We start from the raw sequence: 15450 nt of genomic DNA, 5'->3' as shown, positions 1-15450 counted from the left end.
CCTCCCGACTCAATTAAAGTGAGGCAGAGGGCTTTCTTTTAAAGTAGACCCAGGAACTGCTTTAGATCTCCTGTCCATGTTGTCCAGAGCAGTTCTGGGTTATGCAGACACCACAGCAGCGCCATCTGGAACTATCCAAAGACCCCAGCGGGGCTGCGTTTCCAGACTTCAACTCCCATGCCACCATGCGGGTGTCTTAATCTGGTCCAGCCTTAAGGAACACTGCCACCGGTTGTGTGGAGGAATGAACTGCTCCCAGTAAGCCCGTTCCCCCAGCCCAGGATTCCTGTCTTTCCTTCCTGGTACCTACAAGACTTTATCACTGCAACAATTCCAGTAAAACAGCCTGTTATTATCAAAGCAAATACATCAAACATTTGTTCAAAGTTCAAAATTTCACGCTCATTACAATGGCACAGCCCTCATCCTCAGTGCACTTGCCTCTGGAGCTACACTCCGACTTCATCCAGAGCTACTGCAGCTCTGTTTCCCTCATAGGACGCGTCCCCCCTGTTTTCTAGACCCCAGGTGACAAGACAGAGCAACAAAACCAGCAATGGAGCAGAATTTAACTTTTTATTTACTTGTTATCTTCAGAATTACTTAACATGCCTGAAGCAAAAGCAAAGCAAAAGAGCGTGACATTCGCAACATACAGCATGGTTGTATGCATATACCACAGAGTGGTGGCGCTCAGGCTAGGGATCTGCACTGGCAATCGGAAGGCTTCCGTTTCGAATCCTGTAATGCTATAAAGGGACTCCGCTCTGTTGGGCCCTTGAGCAAGGCCCTTAACCTGCAATTGCTGAGCACTTTGAGTAGTGAGAAAAGCGCTACATAAATGCAAAGAATTATTTTTATGTTTAGCAGCTGTCACAAATGGTGCTGACCAAAGCAGTGGCTCTCAACAATTGTGTTTTTGCCATTTGGTGACTCATACCATGCATCTTCTGCTGCTTCTCCTTCTTCTTCCTTTTACTTGAAGCTGCTACTTTTTTAATGGTGGAATATGGTGAACACCGCTAAGTCCTAATGTCTGCCCAGTGCTCTTTTGACAGACTATATTAGGACAAACTAATCCTGAAAGGTATCTAATTAGTCAATATTCACATTGTTCACATGCACACTGGCATCCAATAAATCGTCAGTCTTGCTTGCTAGCATTTGCATTATCTGGCTACGAGCCCTCAAAGCCCAGAAAATGAGTAGTAAAGATACAAAAGCGAAAAAAGAAAACTTCACAGTCTTACAATTCTTATCATGAACTGTATGATACCCTTCACATGTTGACATATGTGATATAATGATGTTTATTACTGATGCCAAAATGCTTATATTCCCCATCACTGCCTATCACCCAGAAGCCTAAATTCAATTCCTGGCCCAGTTGCTTCCACTGTGGGCTTTCTCTTGATGCTCCAGTTTTCCTATAAATCCTGTAATAGGTGAACTGTCTGCTTTCAGCTGACCAGGATGTATGAGTGTGCTATGTAATAACAGACTAATGCCCCATCCAGGAGTGGTGCCTCCCTTGTGCCCAATTCTGTAAGGGGACAATACAGTAATGGAAAAATTGGATTCTGAAAATAAATGGATGGAGGAACATTCATAAGTCCAAAGGAATGAAATGAAAAAAGGCGAAGGAGAGTTAAGGATATTGTTTCCTAGAAAAAGGAGATTATGTTGCTGGGAGCCACTTGAAGTTAAATGGATTTGAGTGTAAAAAACAATAACCTCTAAAATCATAGATGTCTATTTAAAAGAAATATAGGCCTAGGAGCATAAGTGTTTAGAAACAAGGACCTCGACATCTGTAGAGATTGCAAATGGGGATGATTCAAAGACAGATCTAGTAAAAAGAAACCTGGAACAAAAAAAAGAAAACCCCTAAGGGACTGCCTGCAAGAGTAAAGGCTCCAATTCTAAAGGGCTGGCACCTAAACTCGAAGAAAAGTCCAACAGCATTCATTTTCGACTTGCGATGAACCTCACCTCGTCTGCACTTTCTGGCTCCTGGAGTTAGCAGGCAGTTCCACGTGTCGCAGACCAACCACTTTACTGTCATCTTGTTATCCTCTCACTCACATTACAGAAAAATGAATTTATTAACACAAGATTGCAGGCTCAAATCCAGTTCATGGGTAGAGGCTGGGCTATCCTGTCAGCAGCAGATGTAAGGTAGGGGGAACCCACCCTGTACAGGTCCACTCACGCGCACACTCGCTGGAACTCTTGCACAGTTAAAACGACGTCACTTTTCATCTGTCTATACAGCAAGCTGGCCCTGTGCTTTTGTTCGTGTTGTACAACCTTTTGAAATATCTAGCCTTACTACACATGGAGCAGCCAGCCATACTGTAGTGTTGGTGGGCGAGTGCGACTCCAAGTTCATTAGGGATTAACACAGCCAGGGTAAGACAGATACCATCTCCTCCTGCAATTATTTGTTATGTTGCCTTTACTTTATCCCAAATGTCCGACAGAAATTGAAATGAATCTGAAGTAAGTGGTGTTTTATGCGACCACATCTAATTTGTGTGGTTGAGTAGAACTATGGAAACACACACCTGAACTTAACAGTTTAATATATCAATGAGAATTTTACACTGAAAAGCTGATGATTGCAAACGGCAGGCTTTATTCAAGAAAGGAGATGCAGCTGTTCAAGGCTCAAGAGCCACACTGACCACATGGGCCTTGCAGAAGTAGCAGGTTTGCATGATTACAGATTACGTGGTGAACAAGGACCACCATGACCATCAATAGACGCATTTATTTGTGCTTCAATAACCCCATTGTTCACAGAAACCCGATTTCTAAAATGCTGTATAAACCCTGTGGCGAGTGGCTGGGGCTGTTACCCAGCTGGGACGCCCAGGAGGACTGGGAGGTGGCATGTACGTCCTCCAGGCCACGAGGGGACAGCCGCTCTGCATCAGAGGAGGACCACGGGAGAAGAGCAAGGAGGCTCAAGCCCATTGGGACCTGTGGCCATCGCCAGGGGGCACCCCGAATCTCAGAGGGCCCGGGAACTATCTACTTCTGCCACAACTGGAAAGATGGTGGTGGATCCCTCCAGGGACGCCCGGAGTGCTGCCGAGTACTCTCCCGACACTTCCGCCACACTAGGAAGTGTCATCAGAGGGAGCACCTGGAGCAAATCCGGGTGACAATAAAAGGGCCCATCTTCCCCTGTCAAAGGGGAATTCCAGAAGATTGCTTTCCCATGTAAATGTGTATTTTTAAGGTTTCGTCCTTAATTTGGTTATTCCCCTTAATCCAGTTTTGTGTGTGTATGTAAACACACTGAATGACAGACAGACTGCAGTGCTTTCTCCAGTCGCCACACTTAATGATTTCCTTATTGGGTTTATACTGAAACTGTACACTGTGCATACCATTGTGGTTATGCTGTTGCAATAGTGCCATATCTTATAGAAGTTAGAGGTCATTGCCGGATATGTGCAAATACTGCATATGCATAAAGTAAGATTAAAAAGTATTTAGATAGAGATTTTGTTTTTTTGATTTGATGGTGCTGTATTTATATTCTTGTTTATCATATAAATGTACTAGCGTGTCACCATCTAAATACTTGTTGAGCAATGCTACATATTGTCAAATGTAATGCTTTTACATACCCGCAGTGCTGGTCAAAGCATTAGGTGACCTTGGCAACTGCCTAGGATGCCGTCATCTGTGGTACACCATTTATGAAAGTTGAGAGATGCCTGCTTTGGACACCAAGTGAGAGCACCTTCTCCTTTCGTTGCTGAACTCTGATGTTACCTGCTTTTGAAAGTTAAAGTTGACACGCTCATTAAAGTCTGCGGTATGCTGCTTGTGCTGCTGAAGGGCACGTACTCCGAATGCCAAGGGGGGACAACAACAAGTCTAATAATACCGACTACTCGCTATGGACAATGAAGGGCAACATCCGTCCACCCCGCCAAGAGCTCTGAGTGGGTTTCACCTGGCACTGCACAGGTTGTTTTTACATGAAGTTCTTAATCTTGTATGGCAGACATTTAAGATGTATTATCTGCTTTGATTTTATGCCAACTTTGTTTTCTTAATACAGCAGAATTCAGATTTTTCCATTCCCATATTTAACCTTTCCCCACATTTTACATTTTTGAATGGTGAGTGATGGTAATATTTGTTTTTTATGAAAAGTTTTGTGTTGTGTTATACTTGATAATTATTTAAATATCAGTAAAAAGCAGTGACAGATCCTTTAACAAGCGTGCTATATTTTTATTTTAAAAAGTAAAAAATGTTACTTTAGACAGTACGTTTTTAAACTAATCCAGCATTTAATCATTTCACGTTAACAATATTCTAAGTGTTTTCCTGCTAAATGGAGTTTCTGCTGCACTGTGTCTCTACAGAATCCAGTATATGCTGTTAGCAACACAAAATGGCAGTTTCATCCTAGTGTTGTTAATCAAAATTAATCAATACAGTTATAATATCAAGGGCATTAATAGACAATCTTGTTGTGGTCATGCCCACCATTCATGTTTTCTGAATCTGCTAATAAGTTCAGAGCCATGGGAAGCCATTGTCTATCCAGGCAACATTAGTTTAAGGCAGAAACCAGCCCACGAATGGGGGGGTCGCCATGACACACATCGACATCAGGGCTTGTTGTGGTGCCAGTGGACCAGAATGTGAGTCGTTGGTCAACAAAGCCTTGAAAACGCAGGAGGACATGTGGCCTCCACACTAAAGGTACCCCAGTGAGCAGTTCACTGGGTTTCAAAATGGAAGCAGTCTTTATTTTAGTAAATTACAAAAAGTACATAATTAAAGGGTTTCTATTTCAGACATTTGCAGTTTTCATCATCCACAGCAAAATTCTGCCATCTTTCTTAGTTATTTAAAAAAAGAAAAAATGGCCAGATGAAACAGCAAGGTGCAAATTGTTTGCTGCCAGGCGAATGTACTGGACCGAGTCATTGCCTAGCGAGAGCCTTCCCTGAATCCCTAAACTCCACATGACATGACATCTTTGCCATTGCAGAATCCCATAATCCCTGTGAGGTGATAAAATGTTTAGTTGTTGGTTTTTTTTTTCCTCCTTTGAAAACACTTTTAAAAGAACGGCCATACGTGGCCAACATCTTCACTGCTGATATGCATATTCGGGCAGGCCGATGGTTAATGTAACAGCCGCCTTCTGCAGTCTGTCTGCCCTGAGGTATGTATACCATTATATTTAAGGACACAATTTAATGTGTTTAATTGCTTTTAAATCAGCAATTTATTAATTAATTTAAGAACCACTGTAGTGTGTTTATAGCTTGAAGAGTTCCTAGTGCCTTAGAAACGATTTATTTTCAAGAATAAAGATTCCTAATGAGTAAAGTAAATGAATAGATAGTTATAAAATATTCATAGTATAAAAATGCAGAGTATAAAATGCACATTGATTGATCCAGCATGAAAGGATGTACAGCGCTGTATATACAATAAATACTTAAGGCACTGCAGATTTGAAAAGCACTATATAACAGATTGTGAAACACACTGTACAATGGATAGGTGTGAACAGTGCTAGTTAATAGCTAGATAGATATGAAAAGACACTGCACAGCTCTGATTGATTGGGTATGAGTGAAAGCAAACATCACTTTACTCTCAACTGAGACTATCACCTTAGAAAGTTGTGTTACATAATGAGTGGTAAGGCCCAGGGAGAAGAATGGATGGAGGTGACCCAAAAAAGTTAAGAATCCTAGCTAGCAAAGTCATTAATAAAAGGTTTGTCCAAATTTGTGTGAAACCAAAACACAAATCAATCAATTTAAGTCTTTTGTCAGAAATACATAGTCGAAACTGGAGCATAAGCCCTAACCTGTAAATCACAATCCCCTTGGTTTTATATCCACAAACTCAGACGATGAGAGAGTGCACTGCACCAATACTTTAACCCGCGTCGACGATGGCATCAGCGCTACATTTATCCAGGTGACGTTGCCTGGTAATGCTGTACAAAGTGCTGCTAAATATTCCAGTGCCCTTGAAAACCAACATGGCGTCGGAAGAATTTGTGTTTGTCACCCAAAAAAAAAAAAAAAAAAACTACCCTTGGATATAACAGTTAAAAAAAAAAAGTTAAAAAATGTACTAATGAACACGGATCATAGAAATATGAGGGGCTTAGAAGAAGGTGAAACTGAATGCTCTGAAAGGATGAGAGAATCGGGTTAAAATCCACCAAACCCAGACTAAAGTCGCACTGTTTGAATGTAGCAGTCAGTCATTATCCAACCCGCTATATCCGAACTGCAAGGTCACTGGGGTCTGCTGGAGCCAATCCCAGCCAGCACAAGGCAGGACACAAACCCCGGGCAAGGTGCCAGCCCACCGCAGTTGAATGTTTCATCATCTGAACATTAATGTTGTCTCCATCACCTGATTTGTGCTCGAGTGTTCTTTCGTCTTCGTTGTGCAAATTATAGTTTTGGGTTTATACTAAACATTTGGCTTTGGTACCGATACCAGCTTTTGTACCTCAGTAGTGGCAGCAAAATGGTACCCAGCTGTTCTGTTCCCCCCTGGCCTGCACCCCCTGATTACACAGATATTGCCTTAAAGAGCAGAGGTGGATGTGATCCCACCTTGGAGCTGCTAACGTGCTGAAATATTACTGAGCGCACTGTGCCCGCACACAAGAATTTACTTCTAGTACCAAAAATAGCATAAAGCTGGTATGGCACCGAAATAAAAATGTTGTATTTCAGCACTTTTTCAGTACCAGCATACCACGCAGCTCTAGCAGGTTAGGCCACCATACTGACTCACCACAAGTTTGGACCTTCAGATAAAATCACTTGAAGCCCCAGACAGGTGACCTTCATTCTAGTAAAGATGTGTCAACGACGACTGGGGTGTCCTATTGAAACAGTGAATACTCATGAGATCAATGATTTTGTGTTTTATATCTGTAGTTAGTTTAGACCACTTTGCAGAGATCGTTTTTGACATTACAGGGTCTTTCTTTTCTTCTGTTGATCAGTGTTGAAAAAGACAAATGAAACCTTCTGGGATTCAATAAAACGTGAAAACTTTCTAGTGGCATCGTAAAAGCAGCAGGTTCATGCTCACCACTGGCTCGCCGTCTGACCCTGCACAAGTCACTGAACCTGCAAGTGGTTCTCTTGCTGAAAATATGGAAAGAAGTGTGCTGCTGTATTCATTAAGATCTTTAGGGGATGTTCTTTAAGGAAGCAAAGTGTGTAAAGCACGGTGTCTGTCTGTCGTCTGCTACTGCTGGAACTGAAATTACATTTCAGCAAGTTCCTCTTCGACGTCTGCATTAATTAAGGAAATAAAGCATTTTCCTCAAAAGGCGTTGCAACCTCCCACGTTGCTTTAAGAAAAGCCATGGCATGAATGGCATACAAAATGCACTTGACAAGCATGCAACATGGGTGTGATTTTACTGTCAAGCACTCAGATCGGAGGCTGCTGATGCTAAAGAGAACATTGCCTTTGTTTCTTTAGTGCTCTGCCTGTTAATCGAAAATATCCAGACAAACGCTTGTAACATTTGTCACGTAGTCTTTAAACGTTGTCTTTCAGTAGTCTGCTATATAAATTGTAGCTCTTCCTGAATGTGGCAGTGATAAGTAGAGCCAATTTATTTAGATCGGGAGTCTCCTGTTCAGCGTGTGTGCCTGAGCTGCACACTTTTATTATACTGAATTTGCTAGATGTGTATATCTTCAGCCAATCAAGTTGAAGAGGGGAGGCAACTCAAATGAATTTCTTTTGTCATATATTGCCACGCTGATGTAGGACCGAGTCGAGTCGTTAGTCAAAGGTAACGAGGGGCTGATGAAGTGACTGGCACTTCAGAGAATGTAGCCGAAGCGCCCCTAAGAGAGCCGAGAACTTGGTGTCTAGCACAAGAAGAAAATGGCTGGGGGAGAATAAATAAATAAAATTTTCAGAGCATCTACAGAAAATAATTGATTCAGACTGTGATCAATGCACCCTGCCTCTAGAGCCAAGTCATTTTGAGTAGAGTTGAGAGAATGTAATGTACTCATCAGGTAATTTTTCAACTTTGTGAGAAGCAATTACCTTTTACATTGGACCTGCACCTGCTTCTGTGAATGCAAATGTCTACGTTTTGACTTTTCAATGGACGCAATAATAAATTCAAAAGATGAAGTGCTAAATGTAAACCGTGGGCCCTTTTTAAGCTCATAGGCGGAGGTGCTTAGAATTAAATGTTTGCTTTGACAGTTGAGAGCTTGAGATTGGGGTAGAGGGGGGAGTCGTATTGGAAGGGAGATTCACATTTATCCCATATTGTTGATCAGACCTCTGCTATCATGAAGTGATTAATGGAATTACAACTCGGCATTACACAAACAAATAAGTGTGTACTGCTGATAGCTCATTTACAGTACAATATGGCATCGGTTACCAGGATAGAGCTGCTGAGGGTCATGGGTTAAAACTTGAAATCGAGGGTCATAAAGCAAAGGGAATTTGGATCTTCATTGTCGGCTGAATGTTACATCGAAAGGAACATCACAAACCGGTTTAGGAAACTCGATAGAGTGGGGGACTGCAGTTCTAACTTTGTACGGACCGTTCATTTGAGATGTGCATTAACTGAAGTGCAGAAGTAGGTGCAAAGGAGCAGGCTAAGAGGCATCAAGCACAAAGATGGCGTGGCCAGTTTTCACGTCCAGCTGTAATACCCGTTCGCTTGTCTTTCTGGAAAAACGCATGACAATTTAAACGGTTGCACTGCTCCATACGTGTATCCATTCAGAGAAGTGCCAAATTCACCCTGGCTGTCTTCATTCCAATGCATGTTCTTGTGATGCCACCATTATGATGATTGCCAATCAATGTGTCCATACAGCACCTATTTTTTTTTTATTTTTTTGACAATACTCAATCGAAAAAGACTCCTTAATGTCAAAGGGAAAGCAGATGTGTGCGAATGGTCTTAAAAAAATATTTAGTAGATGTCAGCCATGACAGCTCTGTCTCTGTCCGCTTTAATATTTTTCTCTATTCTTCTTTGCTCGACTCTGTCGATGTCATGGTGATTGTGAGAGAAGAGCCTTTGTCAATTGGACTGAGATCTGGACTCGGACTCTGCCACTCCAGGACCTCAGATGATGTTGTTTTGAAGCCATTAATGTGCAGCTTTGGCATTGTGCTTGGGCTTGTTGCCTTCTCGCGAGGTGCAGGTTTCTTGCAGATTCCATCTGGTTTGCTTCCAGGATATTTTGCATTAATTGTACCCTTGAGGGCCTTCCAGCCCCTGCTGCAGAAAAGCACCCCCCACTGTCATGCTTCATGATGGGGATGGTGTGTTTGTGACAATATGCTATGTTCAAACATGGTATTTAGTCTAATGGACAAAAAGCTCAAATTAAAGCGGTGTTTTAATATTGCATAGCAATAAGATGTGAAAACCTCCAAGGGGTGAATACAGTATTTTTATAGGTACTGTAGATTCCACTTAATGGTGTCCTCTGCTTTTATGTTAAAGCCTTTCCTGCTAAGGGTTCTTGAGGAGTCTGTCCCAAACCATCCTCTTCTTCTATAAAGCTTTTCTCATTTTCATGTGGAGTCTCACTGTATTTCACCCACCTCCTCCATGTTGTTCACTTCCTCGACTGACACCCCGTCACACAGACCATCCATTTTGTCTTTGGCCTTCCTGACTCCTCCATATTCTTGATTCTTCTCCCCACTTTGCTTTCCTCTCTTCTCATTTCCTGCACCACTTTAACTGTATTTTCTTTGAGATTTCCCCAACTTTAACTGTGTCTCTTATTCTGTCATTTGCAAACTTGTTGTTTTTTACTCCACTTGTCCATCTCATCATCCTCGTTTCTGTAAGCATTCAGTTTCCTTGTATGCACCTTTTCAACTACCCAGGCTTCTGGTCCTCATGACAACCCATAGAGTCAATATTATTACCATACTGTGGCCCACCTAAGCCGAGCCTTCACTTTTCACTCTGAGAGGTGGCCAGCAGCGTGTACACCCATCCGCACTGCAGGGTGTGGGTTGTCTCAATCCAAGTGCAGTGACAGCACCTGTAGTTCTTTCTATAAGTTAATGTGAAGTAGACTACATTAAGAAAGCACTTGACCGTGTAAATCAGCGCTTTGGGATGCCCACAACACCTCCATTATTATCAGTGTTGCACCCATGAGCACGAGCAACTGTCACTTCCCAGACCATCAGACTCTTCCTTCATTGAAATTTCATAGAAGCATTTCTGAAAGTACATTTTCCCTCTTTTTGCAGTCTTGGAGAAAATGCAAAAGGTTCTTGAGATGCATGGTATTGTCATGCCAATTGGCAATTAAATTAAACCTACTTTAAATAAGGCTATAATATAGTTAGACATAATCTAATCACCAACGATGAATGTTTTTTTTGTAGGGCTAATGAGATAACATCGATCTTTCTGGGATAGATTAAATTGTATGGATTTCCACGAAATGATGGTTTAGTTTACTTGATGCTAATTGGTCAATCCAAAAGTGACATTTTTTCATATTTTTTCCCCTTGATAGAAATAACTGGTGCACATATAAATCACTTGAAATGTTAGTGAATACATAAAAAGACCACATGTTGAGAAAAGAAGAAATGAAAAAATGGACCTTAAAAGAAACCTGTGGTGTGAACCTCTGGCAATGGTAGAACTCTGATGGTGATGGAAAGCAAATGTGGGGCTGTTGTGAAGTTTTACATGTGGAAAGAGAAAGAGAAATCATCAGTGTCCTCAAAGAAGGCCATCTGTGGTGTTTGAGTACGGGTGATGTACATGTCCACGAAGGATGACTCCCAGTTATCGATAATTCAGATGATGCTGTCTGCTTTAAATTCTTAAGTTTAAATCCGCAGATTGGCTTTTTAAATGCCCCACTTCTAAGCACTTGCTGTATGTTCTTCCCCTTTCTTTCCAAAAAAAAATGTTGAAGCTCCCCACTGTGTATAATGACTTGTCTAATCAAACGTTGTGTGCACATTACATCCCCGAAAATTGTCGCTGCTCCCATGAGCAGTGAGTTTTGTCTTTTGAAATGTGTAGGCCATGAGCTGGTGTCCTGTCCTGCCTCCTTTTACCACTACATTTTAACCCATGCTTAATTGGCCTGCAAGAATGGCCACCTGCATGTCGTGTCCTTTCAAATGGCTTGCTATTAATATTCTTGCCGCCCATCCTGGCCCTTTTTAAGTATAAAATGTTGGCAATGGATACTCCCACTGACTGATTGTTATGGATGTCAGGAGTCAAACAGCTTTATGGCAAACTTTACAAATGGGGAGAGCCAAAAAAGAGACGGCAGGCTGAGGTCAGACACTGAGATAACAAGACACTGAGCGTCAAAACCAAAACAGTGATCCAAGAAAAGAGTCACACAGCCTAATCCCTGGCCTAATGTCCTTTCCCTGACTCGCTAGAACAAATGCAAAAAATTAATTGGAAAAAAAGTGCTTTTGATCCTAAGCTAGCATACACAAGGCTGTGCATGCAGATTTAAATATCGTCTGTGTCGTGACAAATCACACAACGCACAGTGCCTGAAGTGGCCATGCATAAGTGGTGTTGCCCTATGCGTAGGACTGATGTATTCACTTGAAGAGCACGGAGCACATTGACACCCTGTCATTCCATGTCGTCTTCAACAATTGAAGAAAGTTGTTCTGAGCGGTGATACCATTGATAATTGAAGAGTCAGGGAGTGCCATGATGGTGGGGGTTATTGGGGCTGCTCAGAAATTGCGCGACGGCAGCTGGTATGTTTGAAAACACTGCCTAGAATTCAGAAGCTCCATACTGGTGAGCACTGGCCCACTTCAAGCACTGCGTACTCTGCCTCTGTCGGCACTTATGCCAAAACTAAAAACAGAACACTGGTTAGGAACCATTTTGTAAAATATATATACTGTATATATAACGACCGAAAGTGTGTTCTTCGCACAGATTAGCCATTTGCACATTCACGTTAAGAACTGACGTTCAATATATTGATTTACTGTTGGGGGTTAGTATTAGCTGATTATGAATTAAACACCAGGGCTGAAGTCCTGTCTCGTATTTGATTTCTTCACCTTGAGTGATGTGACCGATCACCCACCAGCCAGAATGGCAGATTTGCTGTTACTTTGGGGTCATGTTACCCCTGTTACTTGGTAGGCCTAATCATTTGCCTCTTCTGTTTACCGTGACTGGGTTGGTGTAACGTATACATTAAAACACAGGACAAGTAAAGAACTATCCCACTGTATAAATGGTGAAATAAATGCATAATTGGTAAATGAGTGGATAGTAATGAATGACTAAATAATACCATCAAGTAATAATTAAAACAACAGTAGTAACTAATGTAACAATTGTACTGGTTATAAATAAACTAGCAGGAGCAGATCTGAGTGCACGGGGCAGTTTAGAGTCCGGACCGCCAAGGGCTAGAAGCTGTCGCCATCTGACCGATTTCTACGGACACCTTTTCTAAATGTTTCAAGTTTTGCATTAAGGCTTTGATTTAGCGACTGTACTTTTTGACTACGACTTTATCTTGCACTCTCCTTTAGACAAAGGTTAAGACTGATTTATGTAGTTTTCAGATTTAGCACATTATTGGCTTTATCTTTCTTCTGATTTGTCTTGAATTGGCCATGTGGTCTGCCTTTAAACCATCAAACCTTGTGATGCAGGAGGAAAACCCAGAGAGGAGCCGCACAGAAACCTGCAGAGTGCATTAGTTACACCCAGGCAGGCTGTGATTTGAACCTCGCCAGCCATGTTGCTACCGCGCTGACATACATTATCTTGTTAAAACATTGAAAGTTTAGTAATTAGATAGAAAACTATGAATGCCATCCCTGCATAGGATGTGCATGTTCTTCCCCGTGTCTGCATGGGTTCCCTCCCACATAGACATGCAGGGTAGGTGACTTGGCGATGCTGTATTGGCCCGTTTGTGTGTTCGCCCTGTGATGGACTGGCATCCTGTAAGGGGTTTGTTCCTGCCTTGCACCCTATGCTGGCTTCAGCACCCCCCACCCTGCGACCTTGGTCTGTGGATTACAAAATGACACGACTATGAATGCCTTCAGATTGTAGAAGAGAAAATAGAGAATCCCTTTCACTCGGTCAATTTGTTATCCAGTCCACCACTGAAGACCATAATCTCTGACTTCAACAGTGTGGTCTGTCATTTGCAGAAATTTATATTGGAACAATTTTGACGAGTTATGGCATTCAACTCTGCAAGCTTGTCAGTCCTGTTGCTTTCATTTCTCTAAAATGACAGTGAGGTTTTGAAGGTCCCTGAAGTCCTTCTGCTGCCCCCCACTCATCCCACATGTCTGTGATTCTTCTTTTGTGTGAGACTAGCTATGTATTTCTAAGTCTCACAGCTTTGCTAAGACAGATGGGCAGATATTTGTGATTCTAGTGCATGCATTTATGCACAACTATTAGGAATTTTACTTTCCGAGAATTTAAGCCTCCATTTCTGTGTAAATCTGCTTTTTTTCCTTTCATTTTTCATATTTTTTAATTCAGCTGAAGAAGCAGGCCATGTGCCTCATATTTTCCTCAAAGCCACAGTAACTGCTACCATTTTTTGATCCTAGGCCTTGCAGCAACAGTCGTCTCCCAAAAGCTGTCTGAGCTTCTGCTTCAACTGGTTGGTCTTGGGTTAAAATTTCCTGGAAGTTAATGCAGCGCTGCGCACATTAAAGCTGTGTGGCACGTCTGCTTCAGCTGTCAAAACAATTTATTCCATCCTTTCAATTCCTTTGTAGACACTTGTAGCTGGTCACCACGAGATTTGGGGTTTTCATACCGCCTGTCAACATCCCTTTAATGCTTTCTAAAGTGCTCTGACCTGTTTGCATTTTCACATTTTGCAGCTATCAGGCAAGAAATGTACACACTTCATGAACTACACTAATATATGATTTTTTTTTTCTCCCATGTGAATTTTACAGACTGGGATAATAGCAGATGCAAGACTGAAGGAGCTGACACCTGCCATGCCAGTCATTTTCATCAAAGCAATCCCAGTGGATAAGCAAGAAACCCGCAGTGTGTATCCCTGTCCAGTATATAAAACGTGCCAAAGAGGACCCACGTATGTCTGGACCTTCAACCTGAAGACGAAGGACAATCCATCAAAATGGGTGTTGGCAGGAGTCGCGCTGCTCTTACAGGTTTAATACCGAATGTGCCAAGGCGTTTGGACTGTAAAAGTGAACCAGCTGCTACTGAAGTGAGCAGCACGCCACATAAAGTCTTCCAGAAGTGGAGTTGTGTTACTTTGTAAATGCGATTGGGACAACAAAAGGATTTGCAACATATCACTGGAATGATTTTAATGGGCCAATTCAAGACAGTTTAATACACAAGAATTATAAATGTTTTAATCAAGAATTTGAATGAGCAAAGCGCGGGCTGTTTCAGATATAAGTAATATATTTAAAACAGGTAAGCACAGGTCTCCTGGGACTGATTCATGGCCTCTTCTGCACATGCGTTCCTGGGTGACCTTCAGAAAATACATATCTAGCTTTTTATTTTAATGAGCTTTAGTATTTTGAGGCTGATGTTTTTTTACACATCCCACCATAACAACTAAGGGGAAAAAGAAAATAAAAATGACAGTCTGACAGATTTTTATTTGAGTTTGGAGACCAAGGCTATGCTGCAAACTCGTGAGTTCTGTTTCTATCAGTCAAGGTTTCCATTTTGTGCAATGTGGTTGTTCAGCAAATGAATGACTTCTAACACCTGTGGGCATATGTTTATTTATTATTATTTATGATAAGTTTGTTGAAAGCAAGAGAGTCTGGTGTAGGATTGTAACAAGTCGCTGGTTCTTCTGAATCCCTCGCTAATCCAACCTTTTATGCGCACAGGAGTGTAGATGGACGCAAGTGATGCATACCATAATGGACTTTATCTCATCATTTTATATATAAATAAATAAAAATCAAATATTTTCCGGTTATTTTGGAGTGTCTGCTTATTAGTCTTCATTTCTTTCTTTCTTTCTTTTTGGGTCTCTGATTCTGAATTTTTTAAAAGTGACAAAGCAGACAACAATATGCATTTGTTAACACGATGGTCGTCTTGTGTTCTCCCAACATGGTATTTAGGCCTTGAGGAAGGTCATCTGGCATCCATACTCCCTTTCCTGCTGTGAACATTGCTTGTATGCTATTAATAATTCTTTGTAACTGAAAAAAGAAAAAAAAAAAACAAAATGTGTCAGGGCTTTGAGTGTGAACAAAATCTTTAAAAGCTTTTTGTACGAGGGTGATATGGTGCTTAACAATGTGTGCTCACAGCTCTAGAGCGCTTGGCTCAGATCTCAGCTAAGTTGCATTCTTTATGGAGACAGCACTTCTCTTTGTCTGGGTGGATCCAGTATGGATGAT

The 15450-nt window shown here is 41.6% G+C and overlaps 1 protein-coding gene across 1 annotated transcript in view; it reads left to right on the top strand.

Annotated features, from left to right (window-relative positions):
• dnah9 (dynein, axonemal, heavy chain 9) overlaps positions 1-15012 on the top strand; it is a 262350-nt gene extending 247338 nt beyond the window's left edge. The window contains exon 70 of the mRNA XM_039739325.1: positions 14002-15012. Coding sequence (XP_039595259.1) covers positions 14002-14229 — 228 coding nt within the window. The 3' untranslated portion in view covers positions 14230-15012. The remainder of the gene's footprint in view (positions 1-14001) is intronic.
• The last annotated feature ends 438 nt before the right edge of the window (positions 15013-15450 follow it).

The sequence above is a fragment of the Polypterus senegalus genome, chromosome 17 (assembly GCF_016835505.1).
Source record: "Polypterus senegalus isolate Bchr_013 chromosome 17, ASM1683550v1, whole genome shotgun sequence".
In the NCBI taxonomy this organism is placed as follows: domain Eukaryota; kingdom Metazoa; phylum Chordata; class Cladistia; order Polypteriformes; family Polypteridae; genus Polypterus; species Polypterus senegalus.
Note: the sequence above shows the minus strand (reverse complement) of the source record. Positions and strands in the feature narration are given on the sequence as shown.